The following is a 21,615-nucleotide window of genomic DNA, read 5'->3' as shown; positions in this document are numbered from 1 at the left end:
CTTGAGAAGCATCGTCTCATCCTCCATCTGCACCCATGGCAGTCTCCCAGACTCCGTTTTGAACCTTCCAACTTCAGATAACATGCTCTTCTTTCCTCTCTACATCAGAACATATCTACCTACTGTACCATTTATTTGTTCTCTGTGTACAGAGCTCTGCTGGGTACGTCCCTGTGGGTCAGAAGCATATCAGTGACATGTTATATTTCTCTCCCCCTCTCTCCCTTTCCCTTCTCTCCCTCCACAGCTGTTGCCTGCCCTGCAATTTCTCCCCCTAGCATTTTCCATTTTCCAGGTGTCAGGAATAGAGTCGAAGAGTTATAGGCCTCTTGACCCAACTGGTCTATGCCAACGAGCATGCCTCATCCAAGCTCATTCTGTGCAGAAAGGTGGAGTTTGAGAGGCTTTTAGTTAGAAATATGGAGCGATATGGGTGATACACAGGAGGAGAGCATTTAGTATAAATTAGCATCAAGATTGGCATAACATCCTCGGCCGAATGGCCTGTCTAATGCTGTACCGTTCTATATTCTCTGATCTTTGTATTACGATGGTTCAGTCTTACTTTCCATTCTCATATCAAGTGTAGTCTGCTGGGCAGGTCTCACCACCTTACCATCAACAACTCATTACACACACCAGAAAGCTATTAAGCCAGTTCACTTCATCCTCTCACAGACATTCTCTATCCCTCCCCTATCTTCCCTTCTTTTATCTCTTTCTTCTTCCAAGCATCCCAGATCTGAAACGTTGCTTTTTACTTTTTCCACAGAAACCCGCTGAGCTTTCACCCAGCATTTTCAGTTCTTGTAACCGTTTTCCTCTGGTAGTTCAGTAATCCCTGAGCTGGCCACAGTATGCCCCTTGTGGAGGCTAGTGTCAGGCATGTAGTTAACTGAATGTAGTTGCAGCCTCATTGTTTGCTGACTAACTACCGGTAATCATAGGTGTGTTGCTGGAGTGTTACAAACACTATTGTTACAGCATCAAGGTAAGGTGGCTCATGCAGCAGCAATGATTGTGAGACTGACAGCTCACACCTGTGGTAAAACCCCAGTGAAACAAATCCATAATAAAATAAACTGCATCTATAATAAAATTTAACATGCTTGAAAAAAGGATCAGTCTTGCTTTTAATTTCACATTTTTTTGGTTTTATTGTGGTTATTAATCCCCTCCCATCAAAGTAACAGAATTATAGAATAACTACTACGGTGATGCAGGAGGCTATTCAGCCCATCTGAGACTTTTGTAGGGCAATCCTACTAGCGCCATTGGCTCAATCAGCCCTACATCACTGTCCATCTCCTGTTTCATGTTCTCACAAATGATTTTAAATAAGAACTAACTTTCCTTGATACGTTTTTGTTTTTATGGAGCCTTCACAGACACAACCTAATTATATTTGCCTTGCTGGGTTTCTTGGAAATTACTGAACTGACGGGTGTACAGGCAACCTGCTCTCATGTATTCTGTCCAATTACAGCACTTGAGGGAATAAGGAACAGAAGCCTGGATATGGACAAATGCCTGGTCTGACATTTGCGGAACGTACAGTAGAACGTAGAACAGTGCAGCACAGGTATGGGCCCTGCGGCCCATGACAGAATCCAAATCAGGTATATTATCACTGTGTTATATGATGTGAAATTTGTTATTTTGTGGCAGCAGTACAATGTAAGACACGAAGATTACTACAAGTTACAAAACTAAATGAACTGGAAAAGCTGAATAATGCAGTAGTGTTCATGGACCATTCAGAAATAAGATGATGGGGAGGAAGGTGTTCTTAACATTTCGTCAAATTAAACTGAATCCCATCACATGTAAGTGATTCTTATCTCTCCGGATAGAGTACCAGAACACAGAAACAGGCCTTTCAGCCTGTCTAGTCTGTGCCAAACTATTGCTATGTCTAGTCCCATAGAACTGTATCCGTACCATAGTACTCCATACTCCTCCCCATCCATGTACCTATCCAAACTTCTCTTAAGTATTAAAATTGAACCTGCATCCGTCATTTCTGCTGGCTGCTTGCTCCACACTCTCACCACCCTCTGACTAAAGAAATTCTCCCTCATGTACCCCCTAAAACATTTCACTTTTCACCCTTAACCCATTACCTTTAGTTCTAGTCTCACCCAACCTCGGTGGAAAAAAGCCTACTTTCATTTAAGCTATCTATGTCCCTCATATTTGGTATACCTCTATCAAATATGCCTTCATGCTTCTATGCTTTAGGGAATAAAGTTCTAACCTATTCAACCTTTCCCTATAACTCAGTTCCTCAAGTCCCGGCAAAACTCTTTCAATCCCTGTGGCACACCACTAGCCATAGTCCTTCATTCACAGAGGCAACCATCTACTACAACCACTTTCTGGCTTCTCCCGCAAAGTCAATGACAAATTCGCTTTATGACCTCATCCCGAATGCCAAGTGACAGAACTCTCTTGACCAAACTCCAATGAAGGACCTTGTCAAAGTCCTAGTAACAGCCTCATGCAGGGACAGTTGGGACAGTCTATATGCCACAGTTCCCGAGGAGAACTGTGGCGTACACAATTAGGTAACTGGCATGGGCTAAGACAAAGTTAGGTTTAAGCAGAGCAGCCATTGTATGAGTGGGCCAATGTTTGAGTGGGAACTTCAGGGTTGGCTCAGAGAGCTTTTTCATTCAAGAGAGATTTTTGTTCACTTTTTTCTTTCTTTCTTATTGCACAGTTAGACCAGTGGGAATGCCAGGGAAGATAGTAAAATGCTCCTCTTGCGGTATGTGGGAAGGCAGGGAGACCTCCAGTGGCCCTGATAAGCACACCTGCAAGAAGAGCATCCATTTGCAGCTTCTTTCAGACTATGGTGGGCAAGTCATGGGAAGGACCGGATATATAAGTATTCGGATAGACAGGGATAGCCAACATGGCTTTTGCATGGTAGGTCATATCTAACCAATCTTATACAGTTTTTTGAAAATGTTACCAGGAAATTTGATGGGGGTAAGACAAAATGGGTCGAAAAATGGCAGATAGAATTTAAAACAGACAAGTGCAAGGAGTTTCCAGGGCGCAGGCCTGGGCAGGGTTGTATGGGAGACCGGCAGTTGCCCAAGCTGCAGGCCTTCCCCTCTCCACGCCACCGATGTTGTCCAAGGGAAGGGCACTAGGACCCAAGCAGCTTGGCACCAGTGACATCGCAGAGCAATGTGTTGTTAAGTGCCTTGCTCAAGGACACAAACACGCTGCCTCAGCTGAGGCTCGAACCAGTGACCTTCAGATTACTAGTCTGATGCCTTGCCCACTAGGCCACGCGCCAAGATATGGTCATAAATAAAGCTTTTGGCAAATTGGCCTCCCCACCATCTACCACAAGAGGGACTACTGGTGGCCAAACATTTTAATTCCGATTCCCATTCCGACATGTCGGTCCAAGGCCTTCTCTTGTGCCAAGATGAGGCCATCCTCAGGGTGAAGAAGCAACACCTGATATTTTGTCTGGGTAGCCGCCAACTTGATGGCACGAATATTGATTTCTCTTTCCAATAAACAGAATTCCCACCACCCCACTTCTCCTATTCCCCACTGAACTTTTACCTCTTCTCACCTGCCTATTGCATTCCCCCTAGGTCCTCTCCTCCTTCCCATTGTTCTATGTTTCACTCTCCTCTCCTATCAGATTCCCTCTTCTCCAGCCCTTGACCTTTCCCACCCACCTGGCTTCACCTATCACTTTCCAGCTAGCCTCCAGAGATTGGCTGAAGTTTGGAACTCATTGGCATGCAGTGGTGGATTCAGATACAATCACTATGTTTCAGAGATATTTAGATAGACCCTTAAATAACAGACAAAGGACATAGGCATACAGTCCTAACAGGAGCAAATGAGATTAATGTAGAGGGACAAGAAGGTCAGCATGGAAATGATGGGCTGAAAGGACTGTTTCTGTGCTGTGACTGAGTGTGGCTTGAAACAACAACCTCCAGACCCAGGGGTGGACAGTGTGGCAACTCAACATCCAGCGGTGAACGTAGCTATGGTACAAGCCAGCTCCTGTGTCTCAGATTCCAGTCCTCCTTCCCTCAATGTTTACGCAAGTTTTAAAGAGGGCGGTTGTCCAAGTAAAGCTGGGTTACTAAAACTAACTAGAGACAAAGGCACTTAAAAAAAATGTTGTGGCTCCAGGCCAGGACATTAGCCAATTTATGGTTGATACATCCAGACATTCCTGTAATGAGCAATTCTAGATTTTCAAATGACTCTGCACAGCCTGCAGAGAGGAGTTTTTGAGGGCTGTTCCAGCAGCCCTTGCAGTTCATGCACAACTTTCTATTTGTTTTCTGAGGTCAAAATTCCAATGAAGAAATTTGGAAAAGCATTTGTTATTGTGTGTTTTGTAACCACATTAAACCAGTTGGGAGGAACAATGTTTGCATGGTAATCAGTAACATGGGGTGGGCAACAGGTCCAAAGGTGAATATTTAACAGGAGCAACTATTATACTGCTCCACAAAACAGAACTTCCTTTAAACTCCAAAGCAGGCTAAAAGGGCCCAAACTCGAAAGAAGGCTCATAAGGTTACTGAAGGAGGAACAATCTTCTTAATAACAACAGACTCTGACAGTACAAAGGTAGAAAATGCTGGAAACACTTAGCAGGTCGAGCAGCATATGTGGAGTTGGTGCTTCAGGGTGAAATTCCTTAGTCAGAACTGGAATATATTTAAACTGAGATGCTAATTCAGTTTCTCTCTCCTTGTGTGCAGTCCTCATCATCCAGCTGTAGGAAGGATGTCGTTAATTTAGAGAGGGTGGAGAAAAGATTCACACTGAGGTTGCCAGGACTGGATGGTTATAATGGGAGAAACTGAACAGGCTGCAATGGTTTTACTGAGTGCAGGAGCCTGAGGCGTGACCTTACAGAAGCTCATAAAATTGTGAGGGCTCAGATAAAGTGGATGGTCACAGACTTTTTCCCATGGTAGGAAAGTCTAAAACTGGAGGGCATAGGTTTAAGGTGTGTGGGGAAAGATTTAAAGGGAGCCTTTTAACACAGATGTTAATGGGTATTGCAACAAGCTGCCTGAGTGAGTGGTTACAATTACAGTAATTAAAAGACATTTGGATAGGTACTTGGATAGGAAAAGTTGAGAGGGATGTGAGCCAGATGGGACAACCTGTCTAGAGGAAGGGTCTAGACATGAAATTTCTGTCCACGGATGCTGCCTGACCTGCTGAGTTCCCCCAGGGTTTTGTGTGCTACTCCAGATTCCAGCAACTGCAGCCTCTTATGTCTGCAAACGGGACCAACTCAGGAAGGTACTTTCGTCAGTATGGACAAGATGGGCTGAAGGGCTCATTTCCATGCGGTATAATTCCTCTCCTCAGACAATGGGGCCTACATTTGTCTTGACCAATCTTTTTCTTTTCACATATCTATAAAAACTTTTACAACATCTCAAACATTAACTGTTTTGTTTTCCACAGATGCTGCCTGATCTGTTGGATTTCCCAACATTTCCTGTTTTTATTTCAGATGTCACTGTTGCTGCTGCTTCAAACATTGGTTAGGCTTGCATTTCTGGTCAACCCATTACCAGAGGATGTGACGGCTTTGGAGAGGGGCAGAAGAAATTCAACACAAAGTTGCTTGGATTATGTGGTATGAGCTGTATGGAGAAAACAGAAAAACTTGCGTTGTTCTCCCTGAAACATCAGAGACTGAGGGAGTCTTGAAAAAAGTTTATAAAGTTACAAGATGTGTGGATAAGATGGACAGTCAGTTTTCCTTCCAGGATAGGAACAAGTATTAGGTTGCATGCACGTAAGGTGAAAGGGGGAAACTGTAAAGGAGATGTGTGGGGCAAGTATTTTTTTATACAGTGTCTGGAATGGGTTGCCTGGGGTGGTGGTGGAAGTGGATGTAATAGTGGCATTTCACAGGTATTTAGACGGACACATGAATATCCAGGGAATGGAGGGGGAGGGGGGAAAAGATAACAAGCAGGCAGATGGGATTAGTTTTATTCAGCACAAATATAGTGGGCTGAAGGGCCAGTTCCTGTGCTATGCTGTTTTATGTTCCACGTTCTACGTTTTATGTTCTGTGTTCTATTTTCAGCATCTGCAGTTTTTGCTTTTCAATGTATAATTCTTCTCTACTTTGTACATTGTTGGTGAACTCAAAGTAATAGAGATAGTAATTATTAAGTTATAGAGTAATACAGCATGGATTCAGACCCTTTGGCTCAACGAGTCCATGCCAACCGCATTGCCCACCCAGCTAGTCCCAATTTCCTGTGTTTGGCCCATATCCCAACAACCCTGCCTCTCCATATGCTTATCCAGAGCTTCTTAAATTATGCTATTGAACCTGCAACATCCACTCCCTCTGGCAGCTCGTTCCAAATACCCAACACTAATTTTAAATACTGTAATCTATAATATTGCCCCTCATTTTCCTACGCTCTAAGGATAAAGACCCAGTCTGGCCAACTTCTCCCTGTATCTTAGGCTCTTGAGTGCTGGTAACATCCTCGTAAATCTTTTCTGCATTCTTTCCAGCTTAATCATGTCTTTCCTATAACAGGGTGACCAAAACTGTACCCCAAATGTAACCTCTACAGGGACTTAAACAACTGCAAAATAACAGTAAACAAACGAACATACCATATCCTAATCGAAAACACAGAAGATTTTGCAGATGCTAGAAACATTCATAGTGTGTTTCAAAGTACATGTGATAAGTAAATCTGAATCTGAATCTTGAACAACACAATGGCTCTAACATACACAATATGCAGGAGGAAGCCAGCAAGTCAGGCAGTTTGTATGGAAGGAAATAAACAGTCAACATTTTGGGCCGAGACCCTTCATCAGGACTGGAAAGGAATGAGGCACAAGCCAGAATAGTAAGGTGGGAGGGGGGAGCGAGGAGTACAAGCAGGTAGGTGATGGGTAAGACAGGGTGAGGGGGAAATGGGTGGGTGGGGGGGATGAAGCAAGAGACAGGGAGGGGATAGGTGGAAGAGGTAGTAGCTGAGACAGATAGAATAAGATTGAAAAGCTATTTGGATAGGACAGCTTTAGATGGATATAAGCCAAACACAAGGAAACGAAACCAGCTTAGATGGGAACCTTGGTCTGCATGGACAAATTTCTGCTTCCTTATTACTCTATGGCTCTATGATTAGGAAATAATTAAAACAATTAGAAAAAAATGTTAATAATATATGACTGAATCACTCATTCTTTCCCTTCCTTATTTTGGTTCTCATCCACTTGTGGAAGGGGTCACAGGGAGAGACATGAAGGGACAGATGTGCTAACATCTGGTTCATTGTGGGTCTGTGTCAGTCTGGCATTTCCCTTCCCTGGCATGGCTGGTGAGCAGTGATTCCTTTGGGAAATGCTGCCCAGAACAGGCTCTCCTGAGTTCACAAGACACAGCTCAGCACACCACAATTGAATGGTCTCCTAGTATGAAAAGATGGACTTTTACCTCACAATCTACCTCTTTATGATCTCACACTTTATTGTCTATAACTGTAACACCTTATTCTGCAATGTTGTTACATTCCCCTTGTACTACCTCATTGTGATGAAATGATCTGCATGGATGGCATAGCTTTTGACAAAGCTTTTCACTGTATGTTGGTACTGTGACAATAATAAACCAATTTAATCTGATTTAACCACAGGACACTTGATTAACCAAGGCTGCATTTCACCAAAGAAAGAAGGTGCTGAAAGGAGATTGGTGCGCCAACTCTCAGTTCCAGCTTTGTGATGGACACTTGCTTTCAGGCCCACAAGGCTTATTGCTAACCTCAGCTTTATAGCAGAAACTGGGTTGTTAATTCAGTTAATCGTCTGACCTCTTGAAATAATCAAAAGAAACAATTGAGTCTAAATTTGCCCAAGTAGACACTCCATCCACCTGACCAGATCAACGTATCTGAGAAACATCCCAAACAGGTGATGCCAACTTGTTGAAACAAATGATATAAATATTAGAAGGCAGCAAAGATGGGAAAGAGTTACAGAAATCAGTACATAGGATCCACTCCTCAGCATTGGTTCATGAAGGATCACTCTCCAGAGCTGTCTTTCTGTGACAGGGACTGCTTAGTCCATATGTCTCCCTAGTTCAGAAGAAATATACTTGTGTTTTGGAAATCATTTGTAATTTATAAATTTATTTCAAGAAATATTTCTCAGAATTAAACATGCTTCAATTAAAAATATAACTGTATCCAATCATGAGGAACATGTACAAAATGCTGGAGGAACTCAATAGTTCAGGCAACATCTATGGAGGAGAATAAACAGACAACTTTTAAGGCTGAGACCTTTTTTCTCTGCTTCGTTAGCTAGAAGAATCTCCCCCTTGGATGGAAGAAGGGACCTACCACTTGAAATAGTGAATGTTGATTGTTTAAAAACCTACAGAAAAAGAGACTAAAGTAGTGGAGTAAATTACTCTTTGTATTATAGTTTGATATAGTATAATCTCCCTGAAATGCAGACATGTCACCAAAGACTCTACTGATGTATGGTGGAGAGCATTCTGACAGGTTGGAGCACAACCTGGTACAGAGCCTCCAATAGATAGGGGTTCTAGACTCAGCCAGAATGCACATAGGTTCTAGACTCAGCCAGCACGCACAGAGTTCTAGACTTGCCCAGAATGCACAAGGGTTCTAGGCTCAGCTGGAATACACAGGGGGTCTAGACTCAGCCAGAATGCACATGGGTTCTAGACTCATCCACAATGCACATGGGTTCTAGATTCAGCCAGAATACACGGGAGTTCTAGACTCACCCACAATGCACAAGGTTTTTAGACTCAGCCTGAATGCACAGGGGTTCTAGACTCAGCCTGAATGCACAGGGTTTTTAGACTCAGATGTCCACCCTTGAGGACATCTTCAAAAGCTGTTCATTCAACAAGGTGGCATCCATCATTAAGGACCCTCATTGTCTAGACATGCTGTGTTCTCATTACTACTAGAGAGATACAGGGGCCTGTAGTACCACTCTCATTTCTTTAGAAATAGCTTCTTCCCTTCTGTCATCACATTTCTAAACGGTCCATGAGCCCCATAACATTACCTCACTATTCCTCCTCTGCACTATTTACAGATTTACTTTTTGTAACTTACAGAGATTTTATGTCTTGCATGGTACTGTTGCCACAAAACAGCTAGGACTCTGGAACGGGTACACAATATCATCACAGATTCCATAGTCTATGCATCAACCTCTATAATTTGCAATGTGATGTCACCAGCTGCTAAGTTTCCCCTCTCCTCCTCCCTAAGCATTCTGATGGAACTGATCCCATTAAGGTGCAGTCAGAAGAGTTGAAACCAAATAAAAATAGTCTAAGAAATTTGAGATTAGTCACATGAGATTTGAGTACTACCATCAATAAACGTGTAAACTATGAAACAGTCACAGAGGGACACAGGAGATGCCACAAATGCCAGGTCTATATTTATTAAAACAGTGACAGTAATAGGCAGATTGAGCCTGCATGTGCACAACCAACAATAAAAATGTCGAGCCAATGATTTATTATGTCAAGAACAGGAACAAAGGTTATTCGAGACAGTTTATATATTTTACGATTTGCTGATAGATCTGTGGCATTATAAATCCATTGACTTTACAAGTCAGAAATAAAGAATAAGGCACAATTGTGGATGGACAAAAGATTCCACAGATGCTGGGAATCTTGAGCAACCCACACAAAATGCTGGAGGAACTCAGTGGGTCAGACAGCATCTATGGAAAGAAACGAATGGTGAAAGTTTCAGGCCAAGCTATCAACTGTTCATTTCCCTCCAGAGATGTTGCCTGACCTACTGAATTCCTCCAGCATTTTGTGTGTGTTGCTCAGGCGCTTCATAGAATTGGGAGTACTGTGTACCATTTTGGTCATCCTGTTATCGGAAAGAGGTGGTTAAACTGGAAACAGTGCAGCAAAGATTGTTTGAGGATGTTGCCAGGACTAGAGGGTGTGAGTTATAGGGAGACGTTGGCAGGCTAGGCCTTAATTCTTTTGAGAATGAGAGGCAACCTTACAGAAGTGTTTAAAATTTTAAGAGGCACAGATAAGGTGGAAGGTAGCAGTCCTTCCCCAGGTCATGGCAGTCAGAGGCAGAGAAGTTAAAAGGGACCTGAGGAACATGTTTTTTCATACAGAGGGTGGTGATTATATCTCATGAGCTGCCAGAGGAAGTAGTAGGACAGGTACAAAGAGGGACAGAGCATTAATGGATATGGGCTGAAGGTAGGAAATTTGGACCAGCTGGGTCAGCTTGCGGTCGGCATAAACTGGTTGGGCCAAAGGGCCTGCACACACGCTGTATTGCTCTATGACTATCAACAATGTGGCAAGTTGGCTTCAAGAAGAATGAACTGCTCCTCTCTTACACATGTTGAAGAAAACTTCTTTGTATGGTTAAGAATCAGGCAGAGTAGAATTTTTTAACAACTTATGAAGGCAAACCAATTAGCAAACGACACACTACTTTTAAACAAAACACAAGCAACATCAAAAGATATTTGAAACCAGCTGGGTGCACATCGCAAAGAAGGTGAACTTCAGTATAGGGTAGGTCTTACCTGGCAGGAGTCACCCGAGTAGTTGGGGGGACAGGTGCACACTTCCACATTGGTGGCTGGGTTTCCTGTCCCAGAGAGAGAGGCTTCCTCCATTTGCACAGATCCAAGTGAGAGGCGCTGTGTCTGGGAGAAGTACAGAGCTCGGATCTGAAGACCTTCCAGGTTGCTGAGCAACAGCATGAAGTTCTCTTTGGACACTGGGGTGTTGATCACAGCGTGCCTGAAATTATCCTGTAGACATAACAGACAAACCCCGATTCACTCATGGTTCAACTGCAAGTAGTTTCAGCTGCTATCACATGAAGTTTTTTTACAATGTTGATATTAGGACTGATATGCTAAATCTGACAGGCTGAGGTTTTCTCATCAAGAACAAAGAAGGCCTGAGGAGCTTTGGAAGTAAGGAGGAACCTAATACAGCCCTTCTCATCATCGGTAAGTACCTACAGGAGGTGCTGCCACAAAAAGTCAACATCCATCACCAAAGATTCCCACCACTGGGTCCAGGCCATCTTCTCACGGCTACCATCAGGTACAGAAGCCTGAGGTTCCACACCACCAGCTTCAGGCAGAGTTGGAGTTTATACAGAGTGTGGGATTGGGATCCCACGGAGCATATATGGAATGGAGTGTGAGTGGAAGTGAAGCTCTGGTGAGTTAAAAAAGTAAATGCAGGAAATCTGAACTGGTGAACCAGAGGTCAATCCATCAGGGCTTCTGAACAATCAGATTGGTAATTGCTCATTGATTATTCTATTATTATGGTTTTGAGAAAGACTGGATGTTACGGGAATCAAAGAACATGGGATTGATGGAGGAACATCTCACTGAGGTAGATCTTATTGAGTGGATGAGCAACTATGAAGGGCTGAATGGCCTACACCTGTCCATTCTAGTGCATGCTGAGAAAGGGAAAGGAGCTGAGGTCAACAGCAGGATGTGGCAGAAGGAATGGGGTTGCAAAGAAGGAGTGGGGTAAATGTAAGAGAGACACTGACAAAGACCCAGAGGCTGGACAGCCTGGTCCCAGACTCAGCTTTGGCATGGTGGTGGTCAGCTACACGAGTATCATCAGTAAGTCACAGGAACAGAAGAAAATATGAGCAGGAGTACGCCACTCTGACCTTCAAACCTGACTCACCATTCAATCTGATCTGCCCTAAGCCTTATTTCCTTTTCTATGTTGTTTCCTATCACCAACTACAGGACAACATCACCTGACTGTGCGGGTGATGCCTCCCTGCCAGATGCGCTGAACAACTTCTATGTCCGGTTTGAGGTGGAAAATGACGTGGCAGCGAGGAAGTCTGCCCCTCCTACAAATTACCAGGTACTGTGTCTCACCGTGGCCAATGTGAGAAGACTCTGTGCAGGGTCAAATCAAGGAAGGCTGCTGGACCAGACAATATTCCTGGAAGGGTGCCTAGAGGATGTGCAGACCAGCTAGCAGATGTCCTCACTGATATCTTCAACATCTCCCTGAACAGCGCCATCATTCCAATGTGCTTCAAGGCTGCCACCATTGTCCCCATGCCGAAGAAGTCTTCAGAGTCCTGCCTCAATGACTACCGTCCCGTTGCACTCACATCCATCATCATGAAGTGTTTCAAGACACTCGTCATGAGGCACATCAAGACCCTGCTGCCCCCCTCACTGGACCTCCTGCAGTTTGCGTACTGTCCCAACCATTCAACAGATGACGCCATTGCCACCACCTCCACCTGGTCCTAACCCACCTGGACAAAAAAGACATGTACGTTTGAATGCTGTTCATAGACTTCAGTTCAGCATAAAACACAATCATCCCTCAGAAACTGATTGGAAAGCTGAGCCTACTGGACCTGAACACATCCCTCTGCAACTGGATCCTAGACTTCCTGACTGGGAGACCTCAGTCAGTCCAGATTGGGAGCAGCATCTCCAACACCATCACACTGAGCACTGGAACCCCCCAGGGCTGCGTGCTCAGTCCACTGCTGTTCACTCTGCTGACCCACGACTGTGCTGCAACACACAGCTCGAACCATATCATCAAGTTCGCCGATGACACCACCGTGGTGGGTCTCATCAGCAAGAACGACGGGTCAGCTTACAGAGAGGAGGTGCAGCGGCTAATGGACTGGTACAGAGCCAACAACCTGTCTCTGAGTGAAAACATAACAAAAAAGATGGTTGTTGACTTCAGGAGGGCATGGAGCGACCACTCCCCGCTGAACATCGACGGCTCCGCAGTAGAGATCCTTAACAGCACCAAATTTCTTGGTGTTCACCTGGTGGAGAATCTCACCTGGTCCCTCAACACCAGCTCCATAGCAAAGAAAGCCCAGCAGAGTCCCTACTTTCTGTGAAGGCTGAGGAAAGTCCATCTCCCACCCTCCATCCTCATCACATTCTACAGGGGTTGTATTGAGAGCATCCTGAGCAGCTGCATCACTGCCTGGTTCGGAAATTGCACCGCCTCGGATCGCAAGACCCTGCAGCAGATAGTGAGGTCAGCTGAGAAGATCATCAGGGTCTCTCTTCCCGCCATTACAGACATTTACACTACACGCTGCATCTGCAAAGCAAACAACATTATGAACCCCTCATACAAACTCTTTTCCCTCCTGCCGTCTGGGAAACGACACTGAAGCATTCAGGCTCTCACGACCAGACTATGTAACAGTTTCTTCCCCCAAGCTATCAGACTCCTCAATACCCAGAGCCTGGACTGACACCAACTTACTGCCCTCTACTGCCCTATTGTCTTGTTTATTATTTATTGTAATGCCCTGCACTGTTTTGTGTACTTTATGCAGTCCTGGGTAGGACTGTAGTCTAGTGTAGTTTTTTTTCCTGTGTTGTTTTACCTAGTTCAGTCTAGTTTTTGTACTGTTTCATGTAGCACCATGGTCCTGAAAAACATTGTCTCGTTTTTACTGTGTACTGTACCAGCAGTTATGGTCGAAATGACAATAAAAGGTGACTTGACTTCCCCACCACCATCAAATCCTTCACATTCCAAATATTTTTCCATCTCCACCTTAAATATATTAATGACCTGGCCTCCACCACCCTCAGGGCAGAGAATTCCAGAGATTCACCCTCCCTGAGAAAAGAACTTTCTAGGTACCTTGTTAGGGAGTATTCTGGAGTTATGTAGTAAGCAGATACTAAATCAAACAAGAACCAGTCTTCAATTCTGGATGCAAATTATAAATTGCATTCAGTAAATTGAAGCTGAAAGCACAGTCTGGCCCATTGACTAAGAGATATAGTTTACAAAATGGTGACCACAAGACGTTCACAAATGCATCAGCCAAATGTTACGACAATGGGGTTGTGTTAACTGGCATGAATCAAACCAGGGAACATGGCTAAGTTATTTGCACCACTGTGACTTGAGTTCAAGCTAGCTGTCCAAAATGATATTGTCACTTATGATATCAAACATAGTCAGAGAGTTGGTTACCACAAACACTAATCTTGGGTGTCTGGCTCTGCCTTCAGAAGTTTTTAGAATATCTGCATAAATTAGCTTTAGCAGGGATGTTTGAACACACAGAGTGTATCCCACTGTAGATATGTAATTTAAAGGAAGTACTGTCAGACCAAATATTGAAGTAAATGATGTCATTGCAATTATTGAAACTGTATTTTATCACCTACTGTTATCTTTGATCTTAAGGGTATAAAAATGTGATTTATTTTAAGTGGGTGGGACCCTACCAAGAGAATGCCAGGTTGTCATGATAAAGAGTTCTACATCACCAGTTTCAGTGTCTCTCTGGTGACTTCGATCACAATCCCAACACATCTCAGTTTTAAATTACAGCCCCCCCCCATTTTTTAAATTGTGTTCCCTTGTTCATGAATTTCCCACTGGTGGAAACAAAACATCTACCCCTTACACCATTAGACCATAAGACATAGGAGCAGAATTAGGCTCTTCAGCCCAGTGAGTCTATTCTGCCATTCTATCATGGCTGATTTATTATATCTCTCAACCCCATTCTCCTGCCTTCTCCTTGCAATCCTTGACGCCTTTACTAATCAAGAAGCTATCAAGCTCCACTCATACCCAAAGACTTGATCTCCACAGTCATCTGTGGCAATGTATTCCACAGATCCACCATTGTCTGGCTAAAGAAATTCCACCTCATCTCTGTTCTAAAGGGACATCCTTCTATTCTGAGGTTGCACCTTCTGGTAGATTCTCCACTCCAACATCCTCTCTGCATCTACTCTATCTAGGCCTTTCAATATTAATGAGATTCCCACTGGTTCTTCTAAACACCAGTGAGTACAGGCCCAGAACTATCAAATGCTCCTTATACGTTAACACTTTCATTCCTGGGGTCATTCTCATGAACCTCCTCCAATGCCAGCACATCCTTTCTTAGATAAGGGGCCCAAAATTGCTCACAATACTCCAAGTACTTAAAATTCATCCATATGTTTATGGATCACTCCAAGCCTGGCTGTAAAAGAAGGAAGCTTGGGCATGGGTCTAGCAACCTCATACTGTAAATCCCCAGAGCTACAGAAATGCCAGCAGAAGCTCTAAAGACCTCATCCCTGGGAGCAGAAAGATTTTCAATCATGGGTTACACCTGGGAACTAATTGAAAGACTGGCTCAAAGTAGAAGACTCAGGTGATCTGCTGACATTGGCCTATGCCCTAAGCGATCGGCTTAATCTATGTTCAAATAAGGTTTCTCTCATTCTTCTAAACCCCCAGGAAAACATATCCATATTGTCCAGTCTCTCTTGAAAGGACAACCCATTCAGGCCTGCAGTTATCGTTATGAATCTCCTCTGTTCTGCTTCCATTACTGGTATTCCCAGTGTGGCCTCCCACACATCCTGTACAACTTGAACTAAAATATAGTTCCTGTTCTTAAAATATAGTCTCTTCATAGTACAGGCCAACAGACTGTTCTCATTCTTAACTACTCATTAGACCTACCAGCATATTCATGTACTAAAACATCCAGATCACCTCCAATTAATCAACATAACATAACCAGTTATCCACACTTACCTCCAGAAGCTGCACCTGTCCGTGATAAACTCGATCTGGGGCTGGGCTCTTTGAATCAAAGTAGACAACGGTCATCTTTTCACCCTTGAAAAGAAAATATCTCCATTTACCAGGCCAAACAACTCTTTCTCTCCTTACAATTATCTCTTCAGTGTTCTCAACTCTGCAGATTTGGAGGGAACCAGAATTCCTGATGCTCTGAATTTTCACCTCCACAATGCGTGATGGTGGGGCTTTTGTAGAGGGATTTTGTACAAGGATTTTCTCTGGACCTCACTCAAAGTCCAGTGAGGTCATCAGTGCCGGTCAGGGTAGTTCATTACTTTTCCAAGCTTGAAATGTAACCAACAGCTACAGATTCTCATACAACACACTGGTAACTTCAGCACTGTGCTCCCCCCAGTGAGGTGGAGAAAAGCTCTTCTCCATCTTAGTCACAGTCACACAGCACAGAATCAGGCTCTTTGGCCTACCATGTTCACACAGCACAGAATCAGGCTCTTTGGCCTACCATGTTCACACAGCACAGAATCAGGCTCTTTGGCCTACCATGTTCACACAGCACAGAATCAGGCTCTTTGGCCTACCATGTTCACACAGCACAGAATCAGGCTCTTTGGCCTGCCATGTTCACACAGTACAGAATCAGGCTCTTTGGCCTGCCATGTTCACACAGTACAGAATCAGGCTCTTTGACCTACCATGTTCACAGTAACTCTTTTGGCTATCTATACTAGTCACATTTGCCTGCATTATATGTATTCCTTTCTACGCCTTCTTTTTTCTGACTGTCTAAATAACTCTTAAATGTACTAATTGTACCTGATTCTACCAGTGCATTTCAGATATCAACCACACTATGCGTGAAAGAAAATAGTATCCTTCAGATCCCCTTTGAAACTCCTTTCTCTGACTTGTAAACTAACATCCTGATGAAGTATCTTGGCCTGAAATGTGACTATTCATTCCCGTCCATAGACGCTGACTGACTTGCTGAAGTCCTCCAACACTTGTGCATTTGCTCAAGATTTCCAGCATCTACAGAGTCTCTTTTGTTTATGCCCTTTTGTTTCCTACCTTGTCGCAAAGATTCTATCTACCCTATCTATGACCCTTCTGGAAAAACAAGACCACCCTTAATCAATCTCTCCCCATATCTAAAGTCCACCAATCCAGACAACATCCTGGCAAAGCTTCTTTGCGTTCTCTCCAGCATAACCTCATCCTTCATATAATGTAGCAACCAGGAATGACACAGATCAAGCCTGTGGCACAGAAACAGACCCCTTGATCCACCACATCCCTGCTGACTGTCCGGTACCCTGTATCAGCACCTGGTCTGTTGTTTTCCATGTCCTGTTGATTCAAATGTCTATCTGGATATTTCTTAAATGTGAGATTCTGTTCTTCCACCATCTTCTCAGACCAGACTGTCTGTTGCTGATTTTAAGTATCCTCTGGATGAGAAAATTCTTCTGTTGATCCCCTCTCACCACCTCCAACCCTGCAATTGTCACCCTGAACCCATGCCGTCCAGTTTCAGACATTGTTCCATGGAAGTTTCCTACTGTCCACTCAATCTACGCCCCTTAAAATTTGTTGAAGTCTATCAGGTTCCTCCTCGGCCTCCTTCACTAAAAAGAATACAAGCCCAGAGGCTCCTGTCTCTCCTCATAACTGAAACACTCCATACCAAGCATCAGCCTGGTGAACCTCCTCTGCACCATCTTCAATGGAACCACCTTCCCAACAATGTGGTGAGCAAGACTACACACAGTTACTCCCTCATAGCTCCAGAGCCCTGAGTGTTTGAGGACATCAGTTGGTCCCTGTAAAAAGCCCTTGGCCCAACTCATTCATTCTAAGCTGCTTTCCTGAGCTGTTCTCATTTGCCTGTGTTTAACACATCTCCTTCTAATAGGTGAGGGCTAAGCATTGGGGGGGAGTTGATAAGAATGTGACTGAGGCAGGATTGGTGTGGACTCAATTGACCAAAAGGCATGTTTCTCTGACTCCACTTCTCTTCTGTACAGTATCTCAAATCTGCCTGAGATTTAACCTGGGTCCTCTGTAGATGAATCTATAGTCCTGATCCTGGCGATTCACTGCTTAAGACCTAAAAACCATGCCAAGCTACACCGTATCTCCTCTATGCTCTGAACATTGATGAGGATCAATCCCCAACATTCTATTTTACTGAATGAGTTGTACTTACTCTCAGTTGGATATCTGCTCTTTTGTTGAGTAAAGTCATCCCTTCACTTGGTAAGCCAAAAGATTTGATTTGGTAGGACAGGAAACCTCCATACGATGAGAGCTGCAAAGCAAGAGGTGTGAAGACGTCAGTGGAAATAAACTGAGGAGGGGTAAAGGGATTTGACACAAATCCTCAAAATCAATGGTACTGAACAGGTTTTCAAGTGATGGAGTTATACAGCATATAACCGGGCCCTTTCCATTCATGCTTACCAAATAGCTTAATTGAACTAGTCCAATATGCCTACGTTTGACCCATATCCCTCCACCTTTCCTATCCATGAACCTGTCCAAAAGTCTTATGAATGTTGTTATTGTACCACTTCTTCTGGCAGCTCATTCCATAAATCAACCACCCTCTGAGTAAATGCCTTGCCCCTCAGGTTCCTTTTTAAATATTTCTCATCTCACCTTAAACCTGTGCCCCCCAGCTTTAAACTCCCCTACTGTGTGAGGGAGAAAAACAATCCACCTGATCTATGCCCTTCATGATCTTATAAACTTCTCTCAGGTCATCCCTCTGCCTCCAGAGAGAAAAATCCAGAATCTTCTCATAGCTCAAGACCCCCAGTCTCAACGACATAGTCTAGTAACCCCAAAGCAAAAGACCATGGATGGTCAAAATCCAAAATAAAACAGAAAATGTTGGAAACACCCAGCAGGCTTGTAGCATCAGTGAAGTCACTTAAATACGAAAGGTACAACGGTACAGCACCAAGCATGCTCTTTAGCCCACAATACCAAATTAAAGAACATTTCTTCTGCCTGCACATGATTCATATCCCTCCATCCCTGCATATTCATGTGTTGGTCAAACAGCCTCTTAAATGCCACTTCCACATCTGCTTCCACCCCCACCCCTGGCAGCCTATTTCAGACACCACCACTCTGTGTAAAACTTGTCTTGCACATTCCTTTAAACTTTCCCACCTCTCACCTTAAATACACGTCCTGTAGTAGTTGACATTTCTACTCTGGGATAAATATTTTATCTATCCTGTCTTTGCCTCCCATAATTATATAAATGTCTATTATTTCTCCCCTCAGCCTCTGATGCTCTGGAGAAAACAGTCTGTCCAACCTCTCCTTATAGCCCATACTCTTTAATCAAGACAATATCCTGGTGAACCCCTTCTGTACCCTCTACAAAACCTTGATATCCTTCCTATAACGAGGTTCTCAAATGTGAATGCAATACTCTAAGAAGTGTAGCCCAGCCCAGCCACAGTTTTATACAGTTGCAATATACTCTGTGCTCCAACCAATGAACACAAGCTCAGCATATGACATTTCTATCACCCTATCTATTTGTGTGGCCACTTTCATGGAGCTAAGGACAGCACAGTTAATATTTATTCTCTCTTTCATTTCCTCATTCATTTCCTTCTATTTACACCCCCTTCAGGCAGAGATTCTGATCGATAGTCCTTCACCACCCTCTCTCCCTCAGCCCAGACCACCACCAATGTCCCATTATGTCTCTCCAAGTCCCACCTAATTAAAGTCATTCCCTCTGTTTTCCTTAGCCGTCCCCCTACTATGCCTTTTAAGACAAACTTGTGTTACGATATTTCCTAGTTCTGACGAAGGGCTATTGACCTGAAATGTCAGCCCTGCTCCTCTTTCTGCAGATTATTTCCTGCAGTTTCTGATATTAGTTCCAGTGATTGGTTGTTTGCGCCGGTCAACATGATAGAAAATAAAGGTGGCTCATTTAATAAATTTGCAAAGCTCTTGGTAAGGTGAACCACCAAACAGCAGAGCTTTAGTGAAAGGGGAAAAAATTAAAGAGAATTTACATGGCAAAGCAGTTTCAATTTATTTATTTATTTACACAGCGAGTGGTAGTTGCCCAGGGGAGGTGGTGGAAGCAGATAACATAGCAACGTTTAAGAGGAATTCAGACAGGCTCATGAACAGCAGGGTATTGATGGATATTGTCCATGGACAGTCATATGGGATTAGTTTAACTTGGCATTGTGCTTGACACAGACATGTTAGTTTTTGTTCAATGTTCTATCATTTTAAAACAAAATTTGGCTATTGCTTTAGAAAAGGTAAATGTTAAAAAGGATGCAGAAGGGTAGAGGGGTTAAAGAGAAGTAAGGCCTGATTCCTGAAGGATGGACCTCTGCACTGTGGCATTTCCTCACCTTGTCTCCCAGGTAGGACTCTGGAGCTTCCCAGTGTAAATCACGGAACATGGTAGGTAGTTCTTGGACATCAGCCACCATCGTGTTGCTTCGTTGGTTGTAGACAACCGGAATATCCCACTTATCCGCCGATATCAATTTCCACTCAGTCATTTCCATGTGCTGCGTAGAAGTACAGACATAAAACAATAACATTGTTTTCACTGCTGGGAGAGTTGGGCCGAGGGGACATAGTTACCAGATATGATCACTATGTGTAAGAGGCATTTAGACAGACACTTAAATAGAAGGATATGAGAAAAAGCATGCCTTTACTTTCCACAAAACTAAGGAGAAGAATTAGGCCATTCGGCCCATTGAGTCTGCTCCATGATTTCGTCATGGCTGATCCATTCTCCCTCTCAACTCCATTCTCCTGCCTTCTCTCTGCAACCTTTCATGTCCTGACTAATCTAGAACCTATCAACTTCTGCCTTGAATGCATCCAGAGACTTGGCTTCCACAGTTGCCTGTGCCAATGAATTCCACAAATTAACCACCATCTGACTAAAGAAATGCCTCCTCAAACTCCATTCTAAACAGATTCCCTCTATTCTGAGGCCATCCTAGACTTTCCCCCCAGAGAAAACTTCCTCTTCACATTCACTCTATTGAGGCCTTTCAATATTTGATAGGTTTTAATGAGATCCCCTGTCTCATTCTTCTGAATTCCAGTGACTACAGGCCCAGAGCCATCAAACATTCCGCCTATGATAAGCCTTTCGATCCCAAAATAATTTTCCTGAACCTCCTTTGAACCTTCTCCTCTAATGGCAGCACATCCTTTCTTAAGTAGAGGCCCAAAGCTGCTCACAATACATCAAGTGACTAGTAACTTGACAAGTCACCCACTAGTGACTTGTAAAGTCTCAGCATTATATCCCAGCTTTTATGTTATAGTGCTCTGGCAATGAATGCATTAACATTCTTTACCACCGACTGAATCTGCAAGTCAACCTTTAGAGAATCCCACACAAGGACTCTCAACTCCCTTTGCACCTCAGATTTTTGAGTTTTATCCCCAATTAGAGAATAGACCACACTTTTATTCCTTTAACCAAACTGCATGACCATACATTTCCCAACACTGTATTCCATCTGCCACTTCTTCGTCCATTCTCCTAATCTGTTTAAGTCCTTCAGCAGTCTCTCTGCTTCCTCAACACTACCCGCCCCTCCAGCTAACTTCATATCATCCGCAACTTTGCCACAAGACCATCAATTCTGTCATCCAAATCACTGTCGTATTACATGAAAAGAAGTGGTCCCAACACCAACCCCTGTGGAACACCACTGATCACTGGCAACCAATCAGAAAATGCTCCATCCTCCTGCCTCCTGCCAATCAGCCAATGCTCTGTCCTTGCTGATATCCTTCCTGTAATAACAGGGGTTCTTATCTTGTTAAGTAGCCTCAGTGGCACTTTGTCAAAGACCTCTGAAAATCCAATTACACTCCATACACTGATTCTTTTTTGTCTATCCTTTACTTTTAGCTCCCTAATTTGGTTCACTACACAA

At 43.6% G+C, this 21,615-nt stretch overlaps 1 protein-coding gene across 2 annotated transcripts in view; it reads right to left on the bottom strand.

Annotated features, from left to right (window-relative positions):
• Nucleotides 1–21,615, bottom strand: part of lama3 (laminin, alpha 3) — a 316,232-nt gene that overhangs the window by 78,531 nt on the left and 216,086 nt on the right. For both annotated transcript variants that reach the window (XM_073045511.1, XM_073045521.1), the window contains exons 38-41: nucleotides 20,056–20,217; nucleotides 17,862–17,963; nucleotides 15,647–15,730; nucleotides 10,624–10,854 (exon numbers count right to left, since the gene is read on the bottom strand). In XM_073045511.1, the coding sequence (XP_072901612.1) occupies nucleotides 10,624–10,854; nucleotides 15,647–15,730; nucleotides 17,862–17,963; nucleotides 20,056–20,217 (579 nt within the window). The remainder of the gene's footprint in view (nucleotides 1–10,623; nucleotides 10,855–15,646; nucleotides 15,731–17,861; nucleotides 17,964–20,055; nucleotides 20,218–21,615) is intronic.

This window comes from Hemitrygon akajei, chromosome 1 (assembly GCF_048418815.1).
Source record: "Hemitrygon akajei chromosome 1, sHemAka1.3, whole genome shotgun sequence".
Classification (NCBI taxonomy): Eukaryota; Metazoa; Chordata; class Chondrichthyes; order Myliobatiformes; family Dasyatidae; genus Hemitrygon; species Hemitrygon akajei.
The sequence above is the reverse complement of the archived record's forward strand: the minus strand, read 5'-3'. Positions and strand labels throughout refer to the sequence as shown.